The 19,122-nt window shown below is 41.7% G+C and overlaps 1 protein-coding gene across 1 annotated transcript in view; it reads left to right on the top strand.

Annotated features, from left to right (window-relative positions):
- Nucleotides 1-16,919, top strand: part of DAPP1 (dual adaptor of phosphotyrosine and 3-phosphoinositides 1) — a 140,771-nt gene extending 123,852 nt beyond the window's left edge. The window contains exons 7-9 of the mRNA XM_044302353.1: nt 7,946-8,031; nt 11,470-11,557; nt 15,374-16,919. Coding sequence (XP_044158288.1) covers nt 7,946-8,031; nt 11,470-11,557; nt 15,374-15,406 — 207 coding nt within the window. The 3' untranslated portion in view covers nt 15,407-16,919. The remainder of the gene's footprint in view (nt 1-7,945; nt 8,032-11,469; nt 11,558-15,373) is intronic.
- The last annotated feature ends 2,203 nt before the right edge of the window (nt 16,920-19,122 follow it).

The following is a 19,122-nucleotide window of genomic DNA, read 5'->3' as shown; positions in this document are numbered from 1 at the left end:
CTGTAGTCTTTATGTTGGCAGTCTTGGTGGCATATGCAGTTCTGGTGTGTTTACCCAGCATGACGGTTCTGGTTTTGAACACTGCATGCACCACCTCCCAAACAGTGTAATAATATTGCATAAAAAGATCAATGCAAATAAAAATGTTTACCATTACAGACATGCTAATCACCTAAGATGCTGCAGAACCTCATTATATACACAGTTCTGCTATTACACCACCTCATAGTACATACCTTAGCTACCACAGAACCTCATGGTACACACCTTCGTTACTACAGAACCTCATAGTACACACCTCAGCTACTAAATAACCTAATAGTGCACATCTTAGCTACTACATAACCTCATAGTACACACTTTAGCTAACAGAACCTCATAATACACACCTCTACTACTATAGAACCTCATTATACACACCTCACCTACTACAGAACCTCATAATACACACCTCTACTACTATAGAACCTCATAGTACACACCTCTACTACTACATAACCTCATAGTACACACTTTAGCTAACAGAACCTCATTATACACACCTCTACTACTACAGAACCTCATTATACAGACCTCACCTACTACAGAACCTCATAGTACACACCTCACCTACTACAGAACCTCTTAGTACACACCTCTACTACTACATAACCTCATAGTACACACTTTAGCTAACAGAACCTCATTATACACACCTCTACTACTACAGAACCTCATTATACAGACCTCACCTACTACAGAACCTCATAGTACACACCTCACCTACTACAGAACCTCATAATACACACCTCTACTACTATAGAACCTCATAGTACACACCTCTACTACTACATAACCTCATAGTACACACTTTAGCTAACAGAACCTCATTATACACACCTCTACTACTACAGAACCTCATTATACAGACCTCACCTACTACAGAACCTCATAGTACACACCTCACCTACTACAGAACCTCTTAGTACACACCTCTACTACTACATAACCTCATAGTACACACTTTAGCTAACAGAACCTCATTATACACACCTCTACTACTACAGAACCTCTTTATACACACCTCACCTACTACAGAACCTCATAGTACACACCTCTACTACTACATAACCTCATAGTACACACTTTAGCTAACAGAACCTCATTATACACACCTCTACTACTACAGAACCTCTTTATACACACCTCACCTACTACAGAACCTCATAGTACACACCTCTACTACTACATAACCTCATAGTACACACTTTAGCTAACAGAACCTCATTATACACACCTCTACTACTACAGAACCTCTTTATACACACCTCACCTACTACAGAACCTCATAGTACACACCTCTACTACTATAGAACCTCATAGTACACACCTCTACTACTACATAACCTCATAGTACACACTTTAGCTAACAGAACCTCATTATACACACCTCTACTACTACAGAACCTCATTATACAGACCTCTACTACTACAGAACCTCATTATACATACCTCACCTACTACAGAACCTCATTATACAGACCTCTACTACTACAGAACCTCATAGTACACACTTTAGCTAACAGAACCTCATTATACACACCTCTACTACTACAGAACCTCATAATACACACCTCACCTACTACAGAACCTCATAGTACACACCTCACCTACTACAGAACCTCATAGTACACACCTCTACTACTATAGAACCTCATTATACACATACCTCTACTACCATAGAACCTCATAATACACACCTCACCTACTACAGAACCTCATAGTACACACCTCACCTACTACAGAACCTCATAGTACACACCTCTACTACTATAGAACCTCATAGTACACACCTCTACTACTACATAACCTCATAGTACACACTTTGGCTAACAGAACCTCATTATGCACACCTCTACTACTATAGAACCTCATTATACACACACCTCTACTACTACAGAACCTCATAATACACACCTCTACTACTACAGAACCTCATAGTACACACCTCACCTACTACAGAACCTCATAGTACACACCTCACCTACTACAGAACCTCATAGTACACACCTCTACTACTATAGAACCTCATTATACACATACCTCTACTACTATAGAACCTCATAATACACACCTCACCTACTACAGAACCTCATAGTACACACCTCACCTACTACAGAACCTCATAGTACACACCTCTACTACTATAGAACCTCATAGTACACACCTCTACTACTACTACTACATAACCTCATAGTACACACTTTAGCTAACAGAACCTCATTATACACACCTCTACTACTATAGAACCTCATTATACACACCTCACCTACTACAGAACCTCATAGTACACACCTCACCTACTACAGAACCTCATAGTACACACCTCACCTACTACAGAACTTCATTATACATACCTCTACTACTATAGAACCTCATTATACACACCTCTACTACTACAGAACCTCATAGTACACACCTCTACTACTACAGAACCTCATTATACACACCTCTACTACTATAGAACCTCATTATACACACCTCTACTACTATAGAACCTCATTATACACACCTCTACTACTATAGAACCTCATTATACACACCTCTACTACTATAGAACCTCATTATACACACCTCTACTACTATAGAACCTCATTATACACACCTCTACTACTACAGAACCTCATTATACACACCTCTACTACTATAGAACCTCATTATACACACCTCTACTACTACAGAACCTCATTATACACACCTCTACTACTATAGAACCTCATTATACACACCTCTACTACTATAGAACCTCATTATACACACCTCTACTACTACAGAACCTCATTATACACACCTCTACTACTATAGAACCTCATTATACACACCACTACTACTACAGAACCTCATAATACACACCTCACCTACTACAGAACCTCATAATACACACCTCTACTACTATAGGTGTGTAAGAAATGATAAGCTCAGAGTCCTGTCTACAAATGCTCGCAGTTTAGGTAAAAAAATAAATGAACTTGGGTCAATAATGGCATCTGAGAATGTAGATTTAGTGGCTGTTACGGAGACATGGTTTAATGAAAGAAATGACTGGGACATAACCATACCAGGGTACTCTTTATACAGAAGAGACAGAGAAGGCAAGAAAGGAGGAGGAGTGGCCCTGTATGTGAAAGATAGCATTAAATCTAACCTAATACAAGTTGGTGAGGCCAACATAGAGTCAGTTTGGGTTACGTTGCAGTTTGCTAATCATGCAGTAACTCGTGTAGGTGTGATATATAGACCACCTGGTAAAGTTAAAGAACTAGATGATCTACTAGTTGAAGAAATAGCTAAAATGACAATGAAAGGAGAAGTTATCATTATGGGAGATTTCAATCTTCCAGATATAAACTGGAAAACCAAAATAGAAAGTTCTACCAGGAGTACAGATATTCTAAATTCCCTACTGGGGTTATCCCTACAACAAATGGTTGAGGAGCCAACCCGGAGGGAGGCCATTTTGGATTTGGTATTCACAAATGGGGATTCGGTATATGATGTCATTGTAGGCGAAACCTTGGGATCTAGTGATCACCAGTCAGTGTGGTTTAATATAAGAACTGTGAAAGAGTCCCACCACACAAAAACAAAAGTTTTATATTTTAGAAAAACAGACTTTTCAAAAATGAAATTAGTCATAAATGAGTCCTTATCAGACTGGAACGGATTACATGGAGTCCAGGAGAAATGGGACTACTTAAAAGGTGCATTATTGAAGGCAACAGAAAATTGCATTAGACTTGTCAGTAAAAGCAAAAAAAGGAAGAGACCACTGTGGTACTCAGCAGAAGTGGCCCAAATCATTAAAAATAAAAAGCTAGCATTTTGTAATTATAAAAAAAACCAGAGCAATGAAGATAAGGAAATCTACAAGATTAGGCAGAAAGAGGCCAAGCAAGTTATAAGAACTTCTAAAGCTCAGGCAGAAGAAAAACTAGCTCAGTCTATGAAAAAAGGGGATAAGACATTCTTCAGATATATAAATGAAAAAAGGAAATTAAAACAAGGAATAACTAAATTAAAAACAAAGGACGGAAGGTATGTAGAAGAGAATAAAGGGCTAGCCGACTGCCTTAATGAATACTTCTGTTCAGTTTTTACAGAAGAAAAAGGAGAAGGACCTCCACTAGAAAGGATGACTAATAAATCGTTTGATGCATGTGTCTTTACAGAGGAAGATGTTCTAAGTTTGCTGTCTAAAGTGAAGACAAATAAGTCACAGGGGCCTGATGAGATACACCCAAAATTATTAAAAGAGCTTAGTGGTGAGCTGGCAAAACCGTTAACAGATTTATTTAACCAATCATTAGTAACAGGAGTCGTCCCGGAAGATTGGAAATTGGCAAATGTCGTGCCCATTCACAAGAAAGGTAGTAAGGAGGAATCGAGCAACTATAGACCAGTGAGTCTGACATCAATAGTAGGCAAATTAATGGAAACCCTATTAAAGGATAGGATTGTGCAACATCTAAAATCCCATGGATTGCAAGATGAAAAACAACATGGGTTTACTTCAGGGAGATCATGTCAAACAAATCTTATAGATTTTTTTGACTGGGTGACTAAAATAATAGACGGTGGAGGTGCAGTAGACATCGCATATCTAGATTTTAGTAAGGCTTTTGACACTGTCCCACACAGATGACTTATCAATAAACTGCAGTCATTGAGCATGGACTCCCATATTGTTGAGTGGATTAGGCAGGGTTGTAGTCAATGGAGAACATTCAAAACAAGGTCATGTTACCAGTGGGGTTCCACAGGGATCTGTACTGGGACCAATTTTGTTTAATATCTTCATAAGTGATATTGCAAAAGGCCTCGATGGTAAGGTTTGTCTTTTTGCTGATGACACAAAGATATGTAACAGGGTTGATGTTCCTGGAGGGAAACGCCAAATGGAAAAGGATTTAGGAAAACTAGAAGAATGGTCAGAACTCTGGCAACTGAAATTTAATGTGGATAAGTGCAAGATAATGCACCTGGGGCGTAAAAACCCAAGGGCAGAATATAGAATATTTGACACAGTCCTGACCGCAGTATCTGAGGAAAGGGATTTAGGAGTAATTATTTCAGAAGACTTAAAGGTGGGAAGACAATGTAATAGAGCAGCACAAAATGCCAGCAGAATGCTTGGATGTATAGGGAGAGGTATAAGCAGTAGAAAGAGTGAAGTGCTTATGCCGCTGTACAGAACACTGGTGAGACCTCACTTGGAGTATTGTGCGCAGTACTGGAGGCCATATCTCCGGAAGGATATAGATACTCTAGAGAGAGTTCAGAGAAGGGCTACTAAACTAGTACATGGATTGCAGGATAAAACTTACCAGGAAAGGTTAAAGGACCTTAATATGTATAGCTTGGAAGAAAGAAGAGACAGAGGGGATATGAGAGAAACTTTTAAATACATAAAGGGAATCAACTCAGTAAAGGAGGAGAGCATTTTTAAAAGAAGAAAAACTACCACAAGAGGACACAGTTTTAAATTAGAGGGGCAAAGGTTTAAAAGTAATATCAGGAAGTATTACTTTACTGAGAGAGTAGTGGATGCATGGAATAGCCTTCCTGCAGAAGTGGTAGCTGCAAATACAGTGAAGGAGTTTAAGCATGCATGGGATAGGCATAAGGCTATCCTTCATATAAGATAGGACCAGGGACTATTCATAGGATTCAGATATATTGGGCAGACTAGATGGGCCAAATGGTTCTTATCTGCCGACACATTCTATGTTTCTATGTTTCTATATAGAACCTCTTTATACACACCTCACCTACTACAGAACCTCATTATACACACCTCTACTACTATAGAACCTCATAGTACACACCTCACCTACTACAGAACCTCATAGTACACACATTAGCTAACAGAACCTCATAGTACACACCTTAGCTACTACAGAACCTCATAGTACACACCTCAGATGCCGCAGAACCTCATAATACATACCTCAGCTGCTGCAGAACCTCCTAATGTACACCTCACCCACTGCAGAACATCATAATACACACCTCAACTGCTGCAGAACATTATAATACACACATCAAATCAGCCACTGCAGAACTTCCTAATATACACCTCAGTTTCTGCAGAACCTCATAACACACACTTCAGCTACTGCAGAACATTACAGAACTGATTTCCTAATTATCCTATTTGTTTTGAATAAAATTGTAACGTATTTGACCCTATATATATGACAGCACACATCAAATCTGTTGGAGACCATCATAATACACAACTAATCTGATGTAACTAAGAAGATGTAGTAAACCAAATATATATAGGGTCAAATAAGTTAAAATGTTATTCAAAATTCATCGGGTGGTTAAAGGGGTTATCCAAGTTCTGAAACGGCTCCCCCATGTGCCGAGCCCCTCACAGGTAATATACTTACCCCACTCCTGGCGCCTCTCCTGGTCCCCGCACCGCCGCAGCTGCTTCTCCCTATACATGGATGAAAAGATCCAGTGTCTGGGGGAGCAGCCAATGGCAGGCGGGGAAAGGGATGATCCTCCCTAGCGTCACCCGCGATGCTCTTTTTCTAACAAAGCTAGAACTAGCCCTGTACCTCACATGGATCCAGAGATCTCCCCGTTTATTCTCTGCTAGATTTATATCAAGCTGGCAGCTCAAGGGGAGTGTCTTTTCTGCTGCAGCTATGGGGGCGTGTCCATGCTCTCCCTATCACAGCTCAGGAGCCAGTTGAAGGATGAAACTGAGCATGTGCGGCCATCTCAGTGAGCAGGTCAAAGAAATAAGAAAATAAAAAAAAACAGCAGGTGGTGCTATAGAGATACATTCTGTTGAATATCTCAGTAGCTATACTACATTTTTATTAACATGCAAATTTACAAATGTGCATTTTTTTTTTGAAATTCAGTGCAAAACGCAGCAACACAGGACCAAGCAAAATTCCAAAATTCTCCACATGATAAATTTTACTCCTGGTATTTATAAGTGATTGGCTCAACCTGCCATCCTGTGGAATGATTAACCACTTTCTTCCTATACAGTGCAGATCCGGAAACTGGCAACTCAAGGGTTCAGTGTTGCATGCGTTACACTGAGAGGATGCCATGTAATGGCAAGCTGTAGAGAAGATACCCCCATAGTTGTCCTGCCCTGCCATTGCATCACTCCATATAGATGGGGAAGTGATCCCAGTAAAGTCTGTCAGGACATTCTTGCATAGGCAGTGCCCCAATAATATAGAAGCATAGGATCACCTTTAGAACAAAACTGTAAACTGTGTTTAATTTGTACATTTGATACCTATTTTTTGAACTCCAAAACACTGGACACTTCCACATAAAAAAAGGGGAAAAAAAGATTTTGGGCCAATTTCAGATATCCATGGTGACCGAAGGTAGTGAAGAGTTTACTTGCATGCACAACAATGGTTTCCAGCAAAGTCTGCTGTGTCCGGTCTGTCTGATAGGAAGTTCAACGTAATGTGCTTTTTGTGTTCAATTTGCCACCAAGCACTCATCACACAGAGAGGACTGTGCAGCTATGAATTGAGAGCTACACAGTTCTCCCTATGAGTGAGCTGGAGGGGCTTGTGCCAACTATAAGATACACATAAAATAATTTATTTCTAAAAAGGTCTTGTAGTCAGATTTTCTCATAGAAAATTATTATTCCTGGGGAGCAGATCGCTATTTAGACAGAACAATCTGCTGCACAGGAACAATGATTTTCAACGCTGGCAGAACGGCACGATCATCCGATGATTCATCAGCTAATCGCCAGCACCTTTTACACAGGTCAATTAAAGGAGACAAGAATTTATACAAATGTTTATCCCCTATAATCTGTCAGATCATCGGTCCATATAGAAGGACCTTATCTCTATGTAAGGGTATGTTTTAGTAAAAATGTTGTCTCTTTTGACTCTTTCTACAGTCCCAGGAGCCAATAAAGACACTGGACCTCACTGAATGCAGTGCAGTACAGTTTGACTATTCTCAGGAGAGAGTCAATTGTTTCTGGTATGTGGTTTCTACATTGTTAGTCTCATTGATTTTGTAAATATGAGATATAACATTTTACATGATTGCTAAATAGGCCAATGAAACTACGGTTTGACCCTTTACCTTTATATATTTAATACTGCAGTATCCCAGACCAAGAGGTATCTGCAATTGTTTATTGTTTTAAATGCTATGTAATGTAATGTGATGTGATGCCATGCCATTTATTTCAGCTCTGGAGGTACTGGTTAGCAATGGTTGGCAGGAACAGGGCTAACCTCCCTATTCCTCCTCTCTCAGTTGGAGTGGGCTGGTCCCACTTCCGAGCCCTGGGTGCAGCTAAGCTCCGTTCACTACAATGGGGCTTAGCCACGCACAGGCCATTGATACTAGTCGTGACATCACTGGGCATGCAGGAAACAGCAAGAAAACTGCGGGGTTACTACCAGCACCGTTACCTTCACAAACAGCTGATAGATACCCGGGACCCCCACCGATCAGATGCTTATAATTTATCCAGAGAATAAATCATCAGTAAGAAAAAGCTACAGAACCCCTGTAAGTCTTTACTACAGTAGACACCTACAGTCAGGTCCATGAATATTGAGACATCAACACAATTCTAACATTTTTGGCTCTATACACCACCACAATGGATTTGAAATGAAAAGACTAAGATGTGCTTTAACTGCAGACTGTCAGCTTTAATTTGAGGGCATTTACATCCAAATCCGGTGAACGGTGTAGGAATTACAACAGCTTGCATATGTGCATCCCACTTGTTAAGAGACCAAAAGTAATGGGACAGAATAATAATCATAAATCAAACTTTCACTTTTTAATACTTGGTTGCAAATCCTTTGCAGTCATTTACAGCCTGAAGTCATTGACTTGGCCATTGCATAACATTCCACTTCTATCCCTTAAAAAACTCTTTGGTTGCTTTTGCAGTATGCTTTGGGTCATTGTCCATCTGCACTGTGAAGCAGCGTCCAAATAGTTCTGAAGCATTTGGCTGAATATGAGGAGATAATATTGCCCAAAACACTTCAGAATTCATCCTGCTGCTTTTGTCAGCAGTCACATCATCAATAAATACAAGAGAACCAGTTCCATTGGCAGCTATACATGCCCACGCCATGACACTACCACCACCATGCTTCACTGATGAGGTGGTATGCTTAGGATCATGAGCAGTTCCTTTCCTTCTCCATACTCTTCTCTTCCCATTACTCTGGTACAAGTTGATCTTGGTCTCATCTGTCCATATGATGTTGTTCTAGAACTGTGAAGGCTTTTTTAGATGTCGTTTGGCAAACTCTAATCTGGCCTTCCTGTTTTTAAAGCTCACCAATGGTTTACATCTTGTGGTGAACCCTCTGTATTCACTCTGGTGAAGTCTTCTCTTGATTGTTGACTTTGACACACATACACCTACCTCCTGGAGAGTGTTCTTGATCTGGTCAACTGTTGTGAAGGGTGTTTTCTTCACCAGGGAAAGAATTCTTCGGTCATCCACCACAGTTGTTTTCTGTGGTCTTCCGGGTCTTTTGGTGTTGCTGAGCTCAACGGTGCGTTCCTTCTTTTTAAAAATTTTCCAAACAGTTGTTTTGGCCACACCTAATGTTTTTGCTATCTCTCTGATGGGTTTGTTTTGTTTTTTCAGCCTAATGATGGCTTGCTTCATTGATAGTGACAGCTCTTTGGGTCTCATCTTTAGAGTTGACAGCAACAGATTCCAAATGCAAATAGCACACTTGAAATGAACTCTGGATCTTTGATCTGCTCATTGTAATTGGGATAAGGAGGGAATAATACACACCTGGCCATGGAACAGCTGAGAAGCCAATTGTCCCATTACTTTTGGTTCCTTAACAAGTGGATGGCACATATGCAAACTGTTGTAATTCCTATACCGTTCACCTGATTTGGATGTAAATTCCCTCAAATTAAAGCTGACAGTCTACAGTTAAAGAACATCTTGTTTGTTTCATTTCAAATCTATTGTGGTGGTGTATAGAGCCAAAAATGTTAGAATTGTGTTGATGTCCCAATATTTATGGACCTGACTGTATATCCACAAGTGCTTGCCAACCTACGGGCAGCACGGTGGCTCAGTGGTTAACACTGTTGCCTTGCAGCTCTGGGTTTCTGCATTCCTATTTGACCACAACATCTGCATGTTCTCCCCGTGTTTGCGTGGGTTCATCATGCATAAAATAAATGAACCTATATCCAGCCAACCACCATGTCTCCTCTTCTGGTGCCAGAGAAACTGCACTTTGTACTTCATACTGCTGGATGTGCCACAAATTATTTACGTGAAAAGAGACTGTTATACATTTACTTCTAGCATGATTTTTCAATCTACACTTTCACTGCTCCAAAAGCCAGGGAGCCATGGCCTGGGGGAATACACAGTGACACAAAATCTCATCAGAGCCACTACTACTCCCATCCTCTGCACCGGGTCATCAGGGGCTCACTGCAATATTTGCAGACAGAGGTGTATCTTGAAGCTTCTGGGCCCCAATCAATAACATTTGTAATAGGGTCCCCCACCTATCATGTGCCATTTATAATACTAAAGTTTTCTTATCTGATAGATGGGCATCGGTGCCTACTTTAGCATAAGGCCATGAGTGCGACTGCTACCTCTGCACTCTTATAGTTATGCCCATGCATACACACAAGGGCCACATTTATTAAGACTCATGTTTTATATGCTAGTCTAAGGGTCCATTTAAACAAACCAATGATCCGGCAGATTGTCGGGAATGATCGTTTGTGTAAACGCACGTTCCCGATAATCTGCCTGTGTGAAAGGTGCCGGGAATTATCTGATGAATGAGCAGACACTCATTTATCGGGGGATCATGTTGTTCTGCTGGCACAAAAAATCATTGTTCCTATTCAGAAGATTGTGCTATCTAAAGAACGATCTGCTGTTCAGGAATAATGATTTTCTTTGGGGACGATCGATCACTACAGCGGAGGTAACTGCGGTATGTAACTGCAGCCCTCATCTCCGCTGCATATCAGGCAATTATCAGGATTGTCTGCTTCATTCCCAATAATCTGCCAGATCATCGGTCTGTGGTAAAGGACCCTAAGATTTATGGAGTGATCTGTCTCAAGTTCATTGCATAACAGCTGTGTTTGCCATTGCAGTTCAGCCCTATCCACTTGAATTAGACTGAGCTGCACAAAGACCATGTGACCAATGGACATGACATTACAGGCCTAGGAAGAGGCCACAGCACTCACCTAAGCACCATGGCCCCTTCAAACATTGGCAAGGTGCCAGGGGTCATACCCCACCCAGATTATACATTGATGACCTGTGCTGAGAATAGTTCTGCAATTTTTAAGTTCTGGACAACCCCTTTAATTAATTCCACACAGCATTGTATGTAAATCTACAGCTGACTAATGCACAATTTCTTTCCTTTACAGTTTAGTGTTTCCTCTGAGGACGTACTATCTGTGTGCAAAGACGGGTGCAGAAGCAGATGAATGGATAAGGATTTTAAGGTGGAAAATGGTAAGAAAGCGATGAACTTCTAAAAGGCCTTCAGCTCTTGATATTGCTGCAGTGATGACCTGTGTGCACATGATGTCACTGCTACATCCAGGAAAACACCCTGCGGCTGGGCGGACTGGAGCACAGTGCTGGAAGATGTAGGAGAGAAAAGGGGTATCCATTTGTTTCTTATTTTAGCATGTCTACAGGAGTTGCCCAAGTTTTTATTTATCTCGGCCAAACCCTCAAGGACATGGACTATTCTGTATTTTGGGCTTTCAGGATTTGACATGAAATTTTGTTATATCCCTATTGGTCCTGAAAGTAAAGGAAGTGTGGGAAAGGAGCTGTACGGTACTGCTCTGCCCAGCGGGTGGCTGAAAATGTTGCGATACAGGAGAAATCTGTAAACGGCCTCAACACTTAACTAGTGCAGGAACTTTTTGTTTTTGTGCAGTCTTTCCACCATCAGGTTGCCATGCTAAAAGTTTTTTTTCTGTGTTATTTTTAAATGAGACAAAAATAACTGGCACATTATATAAGCCAGATCTCTTCAGCACATGTGAATGCAGTATCATTATCCTCAGAGTTTTAAAACACTCATTGTGTGAGTGAGGGTACGGCCAAAAGGTCAAGTTTCCTGATGCGGTTGTGGAAGCCAAAACCAAGAGTGAATAAAAAAAAAAGAAGAGAAGTCTTATTTGTCCTTTCTATTTTCTCTCCTTTTATGATCCACTTCTGATTTAGACTTCCACAACTGCATCAGGAAACCTAACCAAAAATGTATCTGGATGGTCACCCAAAACATTTTCATGCTGAAATTCTCATATGGAAATTCTCATATTGGAAGTCTCAGAAGAAAACAACTCTTCCCTAAACTACTTTAGAAGCTTTTTGCCAGCTAATAACCTTAGCTAACCTTGATGACGACTGTCTTGCGTACATATTAATCACAGGGAAACCTCTAAAGAATTCATTAAAAATAAATTCTAAATATGCAAAGCCTACCTTGCACTGGCTCAACCCTGTAAATGTATGGTGCTGAGCATGATGGGCTCAAAAAGTTCATGTTTGGAACCTCCCCTTTCAAAATCCTGCATTTGGAGCTTTTGTCATTGAGCAAGATGAACAGCAACGAGGGATAGAACACGATAATACAGGGTTATCTGCCATCTGGAGATGACCGTTTCTATGACCCACCTGATGAAGGTCCTTCTTGTGTCCTACCTGACAGTGGATGTGTGGACCAAAAATTTGCGTACACCAGTTCTGGTATAACCACTTCCAAATTTTGTGAATCTCCCCTCATGTAAGCAATGTTAAATGAACAAATGATACACGCTTTTGGGGTCATTTATCAAACTGGTGTAAAGTAGAACTGGCTTAGTTGTCCATAGCAACCAATTAGACTCCACCTTTCTTTTTGACAGCTCCTTTGGAAAATGAAAGGTGGAATCTGATTAAAGCCAGTTGTACTTTACACCAGTGTAATAAATTATCCCATTTCTTTTTTCCTTGTAATTAAATCCTTTATAAGCAAACATTTTGATTACAGCAATAAACACAAAACATATTAGCGAATATTCACCAACAGTGTCAGAATCCAGAGTGCTTTCTTAAAGGGGTTGCCCAGGATTAAAGAAATATGTCCGCTTTATTTCAAAAACAGCACCGAGCCTGTCTATGGGTTATGTCTGATAGATCCATTGAAGTGAATGGAGCTTTAGGCCTCTTTCACACTTGCGTTGTCCGGATCCGGCGTGTACTCCACTTGCCGGAATTACACGCCGGATCCGGAAAAGAGCAAGTGTACTGAAAGCATTTGAAGACGGATCCGTCTTCAAAATGCTTTCAGTGTTACTATGGCACCCAGGACGCTATTAAAGTCCTGGTTGCCATAGTAGGAGCGGGGAGCGGGGAAGCGGTATACTTACAGTCCGCGCGGCTCCCGGGGCGCTCCAGAATGACATCAAAGCGCCCCATGCGCATGGATGACGTGCCATGTGACTTTAGCGTCCCGGCAGCCATGGTAACCACTCTAAAAAAGCTAAACGTCGGATCCGGCAATGCGCCGAAACGACGTTTAGCTTAAGGCCGGATCCGGATCAATGTCGGATCCGGCCTTGCGGCAAGTCTACAGGATTTTTGGCCAGAGCAAAAAGCGCAGCATGCTGCGGTATTTTCTCCGGCCAAAAAACGTTCCGTTCCGGAACTGAAGACATCCTGATGCATCCTTAACGGATTTCACTCCATTCAGAATGCATGGGGATAATCCTGATCAGGATTCTTCCGGCATAGAGCCCCGACGACGGAACTCTATGCCGGAAGACAAGAACGCAGATGTGAAAGAGCCCTAACTGTGATACACACACAACCTGTGGACATGTGCAGAACTGTTTTTACATAAAAAGCAGCCACGATTTTCTAATCCTGTACCACCCCTTTAACTAGTTACTGACAAGCCAAAACGGACTGCATGGAGTGGGTTTAAGAGCTGAGCCTCCTTCATGTACAGCAAGTGCCAGTTGTGTTATACAGTACAGTTGTCACTCGCCTGCAATGGCCAGAATCAGAGATAACGCCCATCCGGATTGTTTATGCAAAGTAAAGCTGCTGTTCAACTACATACACGGTCTGGACTCAAGTTATTCTATTATCCCTCAATCATTCCCCCTATTTATTGCTTCGGAGCCAAAGCCTGGGGTCCAGCGGTATCCAGGTAGGAGCATCGTGACACACATAAAGAGACATTTTAGGCCGCACTATACCATTCGGCATTCCTACACCTGGGTCGCGTTATAGAGGGCCCTAGGGGGAGGCGCCCGTTGCAAATCTTCAAATGTTTAAGTCCCTTGGTGGGACTAAAAAAAGATACAAGAATGGGAGAGGTTGCCTAAAACATTGCATTGGCGCATTTAGAAACTTGCAAACCTCCAGTAGCATCTCCCTGTGAACACAGTATGATGGAATAGTTGCATAGCCAGTGTTCATTTTTTAAGACATCACTCTGACACTGTTGGTGAAATTCTCTGATATATTGTGTGCTTACATATATAAAGGGAAAAATAATCTGTGGATCGTGTTCATTTAAAACTCCCTCACAGCGGCCATTTTAGTGTATAACGAGCAGTACATGGCTGCAGTGCATGATGCATGCTGCCAGCAGGGCAACTTACAATGAAGGGCATACGTGAGGATGAAGCACCAGGAACCTTGGGGGAGATTTATCAAACTGGTGTAAAGTAGAACTGGCTTAGTTGCCCTTAGCAACCAATAGGATTCCACCTTTCATTTTTCGCAGCTCTATTAGAAAATGAAAGGAGGAATCTGACTGGTTGCTATGGGCAACTAAGCCAGTTCGACTTTACACCAGCTTGATAAATCTCCCCCATTGTCTCTCCTCTGCTGCAGCAGCCAGCGCTTTTGGAGCCCAAAGCATATTTTATATCCTGTGGGATTTGATATGTCACCTACCTACACTGTAGTGGTCGCTGTATAAATTCTCATGTTAATTTTGCAAATACCTAAGGCCCAGTTCTCATATATGCTTTGAACTCCGGCAGTCTGTTCCGGCAGTGTACATGGTGTACATGACGGCTTTCAGCCGGACAAAAATACAGCAATTTTTGTCCAGGCAAAAGCCGGCATATATGTCGGGAAGTGGCCGGATCCCATTACAGTGAATGGGTTGGTATCCAGCTATACCGGATGCGGTGACCTCCGGCAGTCTGTTCCGGCACATATGTGAACCCAGTCATAGTTTGTGTTTATCACAAAGCCATATTTCTTTGGTTTGCAACTTACCTATTTCTAATGTGTGCTCATACTTTGTTCTAGTCTCAGATAAAAAGACAATCGACCAGAAGATGAACGCAGCCGCACGTGATCCGCACTAGGGAAGAGTCACTCAGAAGACCTCATTGATGGGACCAGGACATTGAAATCTGAACTGGACATTTACATTGGAATATGTGTGAACTGTGTTCTACAAAGAGAAAAATAACATTATTCTTGGAGGGTGTTGTTACTGACAAATATGCTACCAAATAAGTCTCACAGAATCATAGCTAGGCCTAAATACCTGACATCACCCTCAGAATTTAGTTCCTGCCAAATGCACGCCATTGATATATGGAATATATGTTATCTGCCATGTTTCACCTACCAAGTTTTGAACTATGCAATGTGGGGATTTAAATTTAAAGGGAATGTGTCATCAGAAAATTAGCTATTGTTGAAACCACTTTTTTATTTTACACATATTTCAAATAATTTTTGCTGCTTATTTTTTAATTTTCCATGTCACTATCTATATTTGAAAATACATAAATATTCCTAAAACTTTCACACTGGTCACTAGTTCTAATAATAGGCCATGATTTCCTCTTCTGTACAGGTAACTATTCAGTAGTTATTATCATTATCATCACTGGCAGAATTACAATGACAAGTAACACCTCTGTATATGGAGGATCCACCATTCACAAGAGGTGATAACACAGCTTATCAGCTCCCTCCTGACCTCTGCACAGGTCACAGAGCATGCCTAGAAAACTCTCCCATAGAAGTCAATGGGGGTCAGCTCCTGTTCATTGTGTCTATGGCCCATGTAGCTGCTCTCAAAAGACAGAAAGTCTTTCCATATTTTAGCCCTAGTGGCCAGTGTGAAAATTGCAGGATTTTATGATTTTATTTAAAATATAAATAGTGAAATGGAAAATTAAAACAAAATTGAGCAAAATTTTTTACAAATATGCTTAAAGGGGTTCTCCAGGATTCACATATTGATGACCTATCCTCAGTTGGTGTCCAACTCCCAGAACCCCTGCTGATCAGCTGTAGGAACAGGCTGCAGAGCTCTGTGAGAGCTTTCACTTCAAGTCAATAGTGCTGTGCTGCAATACCAAGCAGAGCCACTATGCAATGTATGGCGCTGTGTTTGGTAAACTGCGAGAGCGCCGCTGCCTCCTCAAACAACTGATCGGTGGGGGATAGGTCATTAATATGTTAATCCCAGAGAACCTATTTAACATAAAAATGTGATTGAAACAATAGGTCATTTTCTAATCCCACATTCCTTTTTACCATAAAATGCAATGCAATGTGAAATCACCATGTTATAGAGCAGGAGGAGCTGAGCAGATATATTTTTGTGGGAAAGGATTCAGAAAAACATTCAGCTATTATCGTTGACTGATATCATTCTTTATGTAAGGGTGTCAGGATTTGTCTGTCACTGACAACATTGCCCTGTGTACAACTGAGCTCAGAAAAGACAGATAAGGGTACTTTCACACTAGCGGCAGGGGACTCCAGCAGGCTGTTCCGGCGGGTGAACAGCCTGTCGGATCTGTCCTGCTGCAAGTTCATGTGTGCCCCCGGACTGCCGCTCCGTCCCTATTGACTATAATGGGCGGGGGCGGAGTTCCGGCGGCAGCGCACACCGAGAGGCAGCCGGACGTGACAGGCTGTTCACCCACCGGAACAGCCTGCCGCTATTGTGAAAGTACCCCAATCTGTCTTTTCTGAGCTCAGTTGTACATAGGGCAATGTTGTCCGTGACAGACAAATCCGGTTTACTGAATCTTTTCCCACAAAACTATATTCCAATCTGCTCAGCTCCTCCTGCTCTCTATCCTGTTGCCGGGAGCTTACATTGTATTTTCATTGTGACAGGTCCTCTTCAAGTTGCCCATACACATAAGAGGAAACCCACCTATATCGGCCACCTGATATGTACGGGGCTGTCCTGAATCTCTTCCAGTAATGATCTTTTGCTCCCACCGGGCCCATACCCTCAGCCCAGCAAGCAAGTGAATGGGGCACTTTTACATACATATTTCTGAAAGCGAAAGCTGATATGCTGTGCCCAGTCAAACTGTGATAACTGATGCAACGCCAATGGAGTAAAAGTGGACATGCACTTAAAGGGGTTATCTCACAAATGTAAAACTGTTTTTTTATTGACTTAAGCCTTATTCACATATCCATGCTCAAATCCGTGAGCAGGTGGTCAGTGATGCCTCCATGAAGCTGTCCGTGAAGGATCCATGTTGGTTCTCTGTGTCCGTTTTTTGCTGTCCTTGTGCCATCCGTGTTTCACTGACACTGAACAGCTGAAAATTTATTTTTAAAGCATCTCTTCCTAAGGATCCGTGAAACACAGATGCAACACAGATGGCACCTGTGTTGCATTCGTGGTTTTCACGGACCCATAGACTATAATGGATGTGATGGATCCGTGAACACGGACAAAATACAGCATGCATCCGTGCTAAATACACTGACCCACGGAGCGTGCTAAAACACTGATGAATGGGGACACGTGCTGTTCGTGGAGAACGCATACAGCACACGTCCGTGAAACAAGGACGTGTGAATGAGGCTTTATATGCACTTTCTTCCCTTTCTTTGGGAGGGCAACTGCTCACATGAGACAATCAAGTACCTCCCAAGAAGCATTGCAATTAGCACTTGTTAACCCCTTCCTCCCCTGCACAGACCCTCACACTTAGTACCAGAGATACATAAAATCTCCTTCTCCACTGTCTAGAGATATATAGAGAGATATAGCTATTTAGAAGTAGGGATGAATGAAGGTGTCTGGACCACGCCATGCGCTTCTCTATGAGATCACTACACCAGGACTGAGGGGAGCAGGGAAGCTACTGAGCATGTTAGTCCACCTCTGACTGCAGGAGAAGGTGGACCAGAAGGATAAGCAGCAGGGGGCGCTACCACAGAGGAAAAAGTAAAGTCCAAAAAATCGCAACAATATTTTTATTGCATGTATATTGCCATGCTACTCTATTTGAAATGCTCTGTTCCTTGCATACTATTACTTTTCATGGGAAACCCCTTTAAGATGTTTCTTAACATATAATTGACATTCCTGACCGAGCAAGCATGTATTTTTCCACTGAGGAGAGGGAAATAAGCCGAAATCTGTGGGTTCAGCCAACATTTCTTTATGGTGTATAGGCACTGTTAGCGTTCGACTACTGTATACTTATGTATCATGGTCAAACACAGATGTAAAGTCTGTATCTTCCTTGCACTCTGCAATAATCCTTATCTGTTACAACCTATTACCTTCTTGAAACATTTTTCTATAATATTATATTGTAGTAAATCTGCAAACCATTAAAGGGAGTCTATCATCGACTTTTCACTAATAATACTACCAGTACATGGTATAAGTATCCTGAACATACCTGTATGTCCTCTGGGTGTTCAGCAAATGTCCTAATGCCCAAGCCCTCCGCTTTACAGCTCTTCTCTTACACTGGGTTCACACCTGAGCGTTTTACAGCGCGTTCCTACGCGCTGTAAAACGCTCAACACAGAGAAACCAATGATTCCCTATGGGAATGGTTCTCACCTGGGCGTTTTACAGCGCGTACGATCGCGCTGTAAAACGCCCGACGCTCAAACAAGTACAGGAGCTTTTTTTGGCGCGTTTGACACGCGTTTGGGCCATAGACTCTTTGGACAACACTGCTGTCAATCACCCAAACGCGCGTCAAACGCGCGTTCACTATTTAAAAAAACGCGCATAAAAACGCGCGACAAAAACGCGCATAGAA

Source organism: Bufo gargarizans, chromosome 1 (genome assembly GCF_014858855.1).
Source record: "Bufo gargarizans isolate SCDJY-AF-19 chromosome 1, ASM1485885v1, whole genome shotgun sequence".
Lineage (NCBI taxonomy): Eukaryota > Metazoa > Chordata > Amphibia > Anura > Bufonidae > Bufo > Bufo gargarizans.
The sequence above is the reverse complement of the archived record's forward strand: the minus strand, read 5'-3'. Positions and strand labels throughout refer to the sequence as shown.